Source organism: Chiloscyllium punctatum, chromosome 23 (assembly GCF_047496795.1).
Source record: "Chiloscyllium punctatum isolate Juve2018m chromosome 23, sChiPun1.3, whole genome shotgun sequence".
In the NCBI taxonomy this organism is placed as follows: Eukaryota; Metazoa; Chordata; class Chondrichthyes; order Orectolobiformes; family Hemiscylliidae; genus Chiloscyllium; species Chiloscyllium punctatum.
This window is the reverse complement of record NC_092761.1, coordinates 47,790,086-47,799,746: the sequence shown is the minus strand read 5'-3', so window position 1 is coordinate 47,799,746 and position 9,661 is coordinate 47,790,086. Positions and strand designations below refer to the sequence as shown.

The window sequence follows — 9,661 nt, the reverse complement described above, 5'->3', positions numbered from 1 at the left end:
TCCTGTCTTGTCCTCTTAGTAATTAGTAATTAATGAAAATTCATAATGAGAATAATGTAAACAATGATTTTTTTTCTTCTGACTCACTGTACTGCCAGAAGCAAGAGTGGGAAGCTTTGACTTCAACAATGGGTGATACAGATTCAGTGGTCAACTATTGGGCAAAGGCTAAAGAGGTTAGAACTCTACTCACTGAAATATAGAAGGATAAAACTTAAAGGGGCTTGACAGGGTCATTGCAAAGAGTATGCGTCCCCCTCATAGGAGAGTCTCGGACCAGAGGACACAATCTTAGACAAAAGGATGCCAATTTAAGGCTGATGAGGAGGAATTTCTTATCTCAGAGGGCTGAGTCTATGGAACCCCTTGCCATAGACAGCTGTGTGTAGTGGGGAGGGTTGCAGAGTCCTTGTGTATATTTACAGCTGAGACAGAGAGATTCTTGATCAGTCAGGAAATCAAAGGAAAGCCATGGTCCTTATGAATGGTGGAGCTGGGGTGGGCACGAGGGACTGAATGGCCTACTCCTTACCCGATTCCTTATGGTGCTATTTGTGGTCTTCACCTGAATTTTTAGGGGTGAAGGGGGCAGTCATTTGAATGCTGTTCAATTTTTTAAAACGTTATAGCTATAGAACAATTCAGTCTCACAATATTAAAGAAAAGTGTATCCTTCTCCAACCTCTTTTCTTCCCGTTTCTCATTTTCATCACAATTGCAGCTGCTACAACAACAATGAACAGTGCTGTTCCTGTCACCCAAAGATAGTGAGTCAGCTTTTGAGTCCAGTGGTTTTCTGTGAAATTGAAAGACAATTGAATCAAATTGTGCATTTGCAAAATAAGAGAACAATACTTGCTGGAAATATGAAATAGAAACAGAAATCACCGGAGAGACTCAGCAGGTCTGGCAGCATCTAGAAAGATAGTGTGGGGAAAGACTTAACATTGCAAGCTATAAACACAGAATGTGCTGGTGGATTTCACCAGGGGACTCCAGTAGAGTCCCAACCTGTTTATTTTTCACTCCATGCCAAGGCATGTAAATACAGTGGTTAAGAAGTCACATGGGACAGTTGCCTTTATCAGTAGTGACATAGGTTATAAGAGCTGAGAGCTGATGATGGAAATGTACAATTTTGGTGTGTGCATAATAAGGAAGGAGGTGATCGTATTGGCGAGGTTGCAGACAAGATTTACCAAGATATTGTCTGGGATGGAGCATTTCAGCGATGTAGGCAGGCTGGATAAGCTCAATTTGTTTTGTTTGGAGCAGGGTGAGGATCTAATGGAGATGTACAGGGATCTGAGGGGCATAGACAAGGAGAATATTTTACCTTGAGGGGAGGGATCAATAACGAGTAAGGTGTGGGGAACAGAAATTTAAAGCAACGATGAGGAGCTTTATACAGTTTTTAAGTCATAAGATTTCATACAGAGGGTGGAAGGGATATTGGAACTCACTGCCAATAAGGATGGCATAGGCAAAAACCGTCATCACATTGAAGAAGGATTTAGATACGCACTTACGATGCCAAGGCTATGATGTCAAATGCTGGGCAAATGGGATTGGAATTCATGGATTTGTTTTGACCAGGATGAACACGATTGGCCTTTTATTCTCAGTGGTGACTGTAAACCTCTCTGAATCTACTGTCTCGTCAGTGACCATGCTTTCAAATGGAGCAGCTCATCCAGAGAGTGGAAGTAGAAAGAGCAGGGAGGGAGGGGAGTTCAGAGAGGCAGAGATAGCATTCTGAATACAGGTAGTTCTTCGATAACACAATGGTTGTTGCATTCTTGTGCAACCGCGTGAAATAGAAAAAAAATCACACTTCAGAAACAGTGCTTAAAGTGTTGGCAATATAATTGTGTTACAGCCAACACGCATTTTAAAAGTTCATGCTTTATAAACAGTGTCCCCAATTCCCCAATTCATCCATCGTGTTATAACAAATTCATAGTAACAAAATGCATTAGAACAGAATGACCTGTACTGGTCAAATGAGCTTAATTTGGATAAGGCGGGCTGCTGTATCTGAAAAGCAGTATAACATAAACAAGAAACTTTATACAGGTTAATGGTGCAGGAGAAGTCAAGGTTTGCAAAGAATTTTCTAGAATTAGGTGAATACAATCATAACTGAGCCAGTCTCTCCTCACATACAGAATGACAACAGTGTGGAAGCAGGCCATTCGGCCCAATGAGCCCATACCGACCCTCCAAAGAGCTTCCCAACCAGACACGCTCCCATCCCCCTTCCCTTCCCTACTCCTGTAATCCTGCGTTTCCCATGGTTAATCCACCTAACCGACATGTCCCAAGATACTATGGGCAGTTTAGCATGGCCAATCCATCTAACCTGCACATTTTTGGTCGGTGGAAGGGAAACTGGAGTGCTCAGAGAATCCACAGAGCACGAGGCAAATATGCAAACACTACACAGTCACCTGAAGGTGCAGTTGAACCTGTGAGGCAGCTGTGTTAACTACTGAGCAATGGTGGCTCATTGGTTAGCACTACTGCCTCACAGTGCATGGGACCTGGGGTTTGATTCCAGCCTCCGGCGACATTCTGTGTGAACTTTGCACATTCTCCCTGTGTCTGTGTAGGTTTCCTCTGAGTGCTCCGGTTTCCTCCCACAATCCAAAGATGTGCAGGTTAAGTGAATTGGGCATGCTAAATTGTCCATAGTGTTCAGGGGAGTGTAGGTTAGGTTCATTAGTCAGGGGTAAATGTAAATAAAAGAGTAGGGGAATGGGTTACTCTTCGAAGTGTTGGTATGGACTTGTTGGTCCAAATGGCCTGTTTCCACTCCATTGGGGGTCTGTGGTCTATGATCAACAAAGCCAGCAGATATGAGTCCTTCCATCTCAGGAATCAGTCTGGCAAACCTTCGCTGCACTCCACTCATAGCCAGAACATCCTTTCTCAGATAAGGAGACCAAAACAGTGCACACAATATTCCAAATGTGGCCTCATCCAGTACAATTGCAGCAAAACTTCCTGTATTTTATACCTCTCATTATGAAGGACAACATATGCCTTCTTCACCAGCTGCTGCATCTGCAATGCTTACTTTCAGTCACTGGTTCACTTCTTAAAAATTCAATTGCAGGATGATGGTGCAGCTGCTTATTACCCATCCTAGTTTGCTGTTAAGAATCAATCACATTGCAATGGGTCTGGAATCACATGTAGATCTGACCAGGTAAGATGGTAGTTTCCTTCCCTCAAGGACATTAATGAACCCAAAGGTAGAAGGAACAGCCAATTCTCACTGTTCCTTTTCCAAATCTATCATCGTTCAGACAATAATCCACCTTCCTGTTTTTGCTCCCAAAGTGGACAACCTCACATAAACAAATATTAAACTGCATCTGGTGTGCAATTGCTCATTCTTGTCCAAATCACACTGAAACATCTCTGCATCCTCCCTCACAGCAACAAAGTTTCTGTGTGACCAAGACTACATTCCGGTTGGATGTGGTAACAACGTTTGGTGCCTGCAAAGCATGACCATCATATTGTCTTCACTTCCAAATCAGCCCAATTCTCCATTCACACTCTCCCAGACTAGGAAAGTTATCTCGGCAAAAGTGAGGACTGCAGCTGCTAGAAATCAGAGTCTAGGTTAGAATGGTGCTGGAAAAGCACAGCAGGTTGGGCAGCATCCGACAAGTAGGAAAATCAACGTTTTGGGCAAAAGCCTTTCATTACAACTGAAGACAGGGAGCTTCCATGATGGAGAGATAAATGGGAGGGGAGTGGGGCTGGGGAGAAGGTAGCAAAGCGTACAATAGGTGAGTGGGGGTGGGGATGAAGGTGACAGGTCAGAGAGGAGGGTGGAGTGGATAGGTGGGAAGGGAGATAGGCAGGTAGGACAAGTCATGGGGACAGTGCTGAGCTGGAAGATTTGAATTGGGGTAAGGTGGGGGAAGGGGAAATGAGGAAACTGGTGAAGTCCACATTGATGCCATGGGGTTGAAATGTTCTGAGACAGAAGATGAGGCATTCTTCCTCCAGGCATCGTGTGGTGAGCGAGTGGCAGCAAAGGAGGCCCAGGCCCTGCATGTCATCGGCAGAGTGGGAGGGGGAGTTGAAATGTTAGGACTCAGGGTGGTGGGGTTGATTGGTGGGGGTGTCCGGAGATGTTCCCTAAAGCGCTTTGCGAGGAGGTGTCCAGTCTCCCCAATGTAGAGGAGACCGCATCGGGAGCAACGGATACAATAAATGATATTGGTGGATGTGCAGGTGAAACTTTGATGGATGTGGAAGGCTCCTTTGGGGCCTTGGATGGAGGTGAGGGAGGAGGTGTGGGCACAAGTTTTGCAATTCCTGCAGTGGCAGGGGAGGGTGGGAAGGTGGGTTGTAGGAGGGCGTGGACCTGACCAGGTAGTCATGGAGGGATTGGTCTTTGCGGAAAGTGGATAGGGGTGGGGAGGGAAAGTGGATAGGGGTGGGGAGGGAAATATATACCTTGCGGTGGGGTCCATTTGTAAGTGGCTGAAATGCCAGTGGATGGATATAGGATCACTTGGCGTGAGTGTTTCGGCGTGGCCGGTTCGGTGCAGACCGTTTTGCCGCAGACCCATTTAGCTGCAGAGCTATTTCAGCGCAGCTCATATTGATTTCAGGATTAATTAACAAGTTTCTTTCTTTTTAACATTTTTACTAAAGAGGATAAACTTGTATTTTTATTGCTTTCATTAATGTTTTTAACTAAGCCTGGAAAGGAATCAACTTTTATTTTTACTGCTTTCGTTAATCCTGAAATCAATATGAGCTGTGCCGAAACAGCTCTGAGGCTAAACGGGTCTGCGGCAAAACAGCCTGCGCCGAAACACCCGCGTCTAAGTGGCTGCACTGAATGGTCCCACTCCGTCGGCAGATGGTGCGGTTTATGTGAAGGTTAGTAGGCTGGAAGGTGAGGACCGGGTGGGGGGGTGGTTCTGTCCTTGTTACAGTTGGAGGGATGGGGTTTGAGGGCAGAGGTATGGGATGTGGATGGGATGCGTTAGAGGGCATTTTCAAACACATGTTGTCAGAGATGGCCCAGGTGAATTTAAGGTCAGGGCAGAATGCATTGGTGAAGTTGATGAACTGTTCAACTTCCTCATGGGAGCACGAGGTGGCGCGGATGCAGTCATCAATGTAGCAGAGAAAGAGGTGGGGAGTGGTGCCGGTGTAACTACGGAAGATGGACTGTTCTACATAGCCAAGAAAGAGACAGGCATAGCTGGGGCCCATACAGCTGCTCATGGCTACTCCTTTGGTCTGGAGGAAGTGGGAGGATTTGAAGGAGAAATTGTTAAGGGTGAGGACCAGTTCAGACAAATGAATGAGAGTGTCAGTGGAAGGGTACTGCTGGGTCGTAGGGAGAGGAAGAAACCTTCCTCCCCTTCGTGGACCTCTCCATCTCCATCAATGATGATCAATGTGACACTGACATGCTTTACAAACCCACCGACTCCCACAGCTACCTGGACTACACCTCTTCCCACCCTACCTCCTGCAAAAATGCCATCCCATATTCCCAATTCCTCCACCTCTGCCGTATCTACTCCCAGGAGAACTAGCTCCACTACAGAACACACCAGATGGCCTCCTTCTTTACAGACTGCAATTTCCCTTCCCATGTGGTTAAAGATGCCCTCCAAAGCATCTCATCCACATCTCACACCTCCGCCCTCAAACCCCACCCCTCCAACTGTAACAAGGACAGAATCCTCCTGGTCCTCACCTTCCACCCTACCAACCTTCACATGAACCGCATCATCTGCCGACATTTCCACCACTTATAAATGGACCCCACCACCAGGGATATATTTCTCTCCCCACCCCTATCTGCTTTCCACAAAGACCATTCCCACTGTGACTACCTAGCCAGGTCCATGCCCCCCGCCCCCAACAAACCACTCTCCCATCCTGGCACCTTCCCCTGCCACCCCAGGAATTGCGAAACCTGTGCCCACACCTCCCCCCTCACCTCCATCCAAGGCCCCAAAGGAGCCTTCCACATCCATCAAACTTTCACCTGCACATCCACCAATATCATTTATTGTATCCGTTGCTCCCGATGCGATCTCCTAAACACTGGGGAGACTGGACACCTCCTCGCAATGCGCTTTAGGGAACATCTCCAGACACCCGCACCGCTCTGTGGCCCAACATTTCAACTCCCCATCCCACTCTGCCGAGGACATGCAGGTCCTGGGCCTCCTCCACCGCCGCTCCCTCACCACCTGACACCTTGAGGAAGAACACCTTAACTTCCGCCTTAGAACATTACAACCCCAGGGCATCAATGTAGACTTCACCAGTTTCCTCATTTCCACTTCCCCCACTTTACCCCAGTTCCAACCTTCCAGCTCAGCACTGCCCTCATGACCTGTTCTACCTGCAAATCTCCCTTCCCACCTATCCACTCCACCCTCCCCTCTGACCTATCACCTCCATCCCCACCCCATTCACCTATTGTACTCTTTGGTACCTTCTCCCCAGCACCCCCCCACCCCCTCCCATTTATCTCTCCACCCTGCAGGCACCCTGCCTCTATTCCTCATAAAGGGCTTTTGCCCAAAACATCAATTTTCCTACTCGTTGGATGCTGCCTGACCTGCTGTGCTTTTCCAGCACCACTCTAATCTAGACTGCGAAAGTTATCTCCTTTAAAGAAGATATTCTGAGTGCACTTTGCATTCTCCTACTGTTTTATCTAAGGGGCACATTGCCCTCAAGACTTTAAATCTGTTACCGTTCTCATAACACACTCTCCCCTTCTTTGAGTTTATGCCTATTCATTTGCAGGATATGGTTGTCTCTGGCTAAGTCAGTATTTATTATCTTCATTGCCCAGTTGAGAGCCAACCATATCACTGTGGGGTGATGTGTAGGCTAGACCAGGGAAGGATTACAGATTTACCTCCTTAATGGTCATTACTGAACCAGCTGGAGTTTTCTAACAATAGTCATCATTATATTCTAATTCCAGGGATTTATTGAGTTCAAAGTCCTCCATCTACCATAGCATGATTTGAACCCTGGAGACCTGAACATTAACTTGGGTCTCTGGATTAATAATCTAGTGGAAATACCAGTTGGCCATCATCTGGTTTATCAGATTTCTCCTTTCTTTGGAGTCTTTGAGGTCTTAGAAATGGTGAAATTGTAGTTCTTTCCCTTTTCTTTAAGCAGCAGATCCTTTTGCAACTAACATATGACTCCCTCAAGATACTGTCCTTGATAATCTTTAAGTTGTTGTTTGTTTTTTTTAAAAAAATGATGAAATCCCCTACAGTGTGGAAACAAGCCCTTTTGCCCAACAAGTCCACACAGACTCTCTGAAGAGTAACCTACCCAGACCCATTTACCTCTGACTGATGCACCTAACACCATGGGCAATTCACCTGGCCTGCACAAGGAAACCAGAGCAAACCCACACAGACACAGGGAGAATGTGCAAACTCCACACAGACAGTCACCTGAAGTGGAAACTGAACCTGGGACCCTGGTGCTATGAGGTAGCAGTGCTAACCATTGAGCCACTGTGCCACCTAATTAGCTCTTCTACAAACTCCCAAAGGTGAACTGTGATTGTATATTTCTTCTCTCATTCATGCTGTTTCTGCTACTTTCATCATTAATTTGAGTCCTTTAAGAAGGTGGTGAAAAAAGCATTTGACACAGTTGCCTTCATCAATCAGAGCAGTTGAGTACAGGAGTTGGGACGTTATTGACATTGGTAAGGCCACATTTGCAGTACCATGTACAATTCTGGTCGTCCTGCTAAAGGAAGGTTGTTATTCAACAGGAAAGGCTGCAAATAAGGTGAGCAAGAAATGAAGGTTTGAGTTATAAGGAGAGGCTGGGTAGTCTGGGACTTTGATCCCTTCAGCATAAAAGGCTGAGGGGTGACCTTAAAGAGGATTGTGAAATCATGAGGGGCATAAATAAGATGAATAGCCAAGGTCTTTTTTGTCAGGGTAGGGATATCTAAAACTAGAGGGCATAGGTTTAAGGTGAGAGGAGACCTGAGGGCAACCTTTTCATACAGGGTGGTGCGTATATGGAATACATTGCCAGAGGGTAAAGATGGTTACAATTACAACATTTAAAAGACATTTGGACAGATACATGAATAAGTAAGGTTTAAATGATACAGGCCAAACACAGGCAAATAAGACTCATTCAGTTTAGGAAACCTGGTTAGTATGGACAGGTTGGGTTGTAAGGTGTTTCTACACAGTATGAGTGCGTCACTGTATCCCAAACTGTACACAATGGTCAGTGAATTGTGCTATGATCACTATTATGCAGTCCCACACTTTCACTCTGTACGATGCATGGAAAGAAGGAATCATTGTAACGACAAATCTAAACATCTCCTCCATCAGTTTGAAGGTACATGAACTGAAAAAGAAAACATTCCTGCAAACATGCGAAATCTTTGAAAGCTAGAATGGTGTTGGCCATTTATGATGGAGGTGTTGCATTAGCACAACATAAATCTTCACCTCATTGTCAAAGTGAAATGCTGCTAAACTTCGAGGGAGAGCTGTTGTGGTGCTATGCGTTTACTGCTCTGTCCTATTCTTGTGCGCAACTAAACATTCCATTAGAACTGTTGCATTTGTTCAGGTCACTGAGAAAGATTTCACCTTTAAATGCTGCTCTCCTCCCTGAAAGGTCAATCAAGAGTGCGGAATACAGGGTTAATGGTAGGGTTCTTAGTCAGGTGGAGGAACAGAGGGATCTTGGGGTCTATCTACATAGATCTTTGAAGGTTGCCACTCAGGTGGATAGAGTTTGTAAGAAGGCCTATGGAGTATTATCGTTCATTAGCAGAGGGATTGAATTCAAGAGTCGTGAAGTGATGTTGCAGCTGTACAGGACTTTGGTTAGGCCACAGTTGGAGTACTGTGTGCAGTTCTGGTCGCCTCACTTTAGGAAAGATGTGGAAGCTTTGGAGAGGATGCAGAGAAGATTTACCAGGATGTTGCCTGGAATGGAGAGTAGGTCGTACGAGGATAGGTTGAGAGTTCTCGGCCTTTTCTCGTTGGAACGGCGAAGGGTGAGGGGTGACTTGATAGAGGTTTATAAGATGATCAGAGGAATAGATAGAGTAGACAGTCAGAAACTTTTTCCCCGGGTACAACAGAGTGTTACAAGGGGACATAAATTTAAGGTGAAGGGTGGAAGGTATAGGGGAGATGTCAGGGGTGGATTCTTTACCCAGAGAGTGGTGGGGGCATGGAATGCGCTGCCCGTGGGAGTGGTAGAGTCAGAATCATTGGCGACCTTTAAGAGGCATTTGGATAGGTACATGGATGGGTGCTTAATCTAGGTTAGAAGTTCGGCACAACATCGTGGGCCGAAGGGCCTGTTCTGTGCTGTATTGTTCTATGTTCTATGTTCTAAGAGTATTGGTGCCTTCCTGGAATCCACATTCATGGAGAGATGTGATAGCACTGGGAAAGGTACACAGGAAGATTAAACAGAATGTTGCCTTGGGGCTTGAGAGTTTCAGTGATGGAGAGACATTGGACAGACTGGAGATGTTTGCTTTAGAGCAGTTGAGGTTGGTAGAGGGGGACAGCAGAGAAATGTATAAAATGATGAGGGATATAAATAGGACAAGAAAGAAAAAACGTTTCCCCCT

At 45.8% G+C, this 9,661-nt stretch overlaps 1 protein-coding gene across 1 annotated transcript in view; it reads right to left on the bottom strand.

Moving 5' to 3' along the window:
• Positions 1-548: 548 nt before the first annotated feature.
• Positions 549-9,661, bottom strand: part of LOC140493951 (uncharacterized) — a 296,726-nt gene continuing 287,613 nt past the window's right edge. Inside the window, 2 exon segments of the mRNA XM_072592902.1 lie at positions 549-565; positions 683-796. Of these exon segments, the coding sequence (XP_072449003.1) occupies positions 549-565; positions 683-796 (131 nt within the window).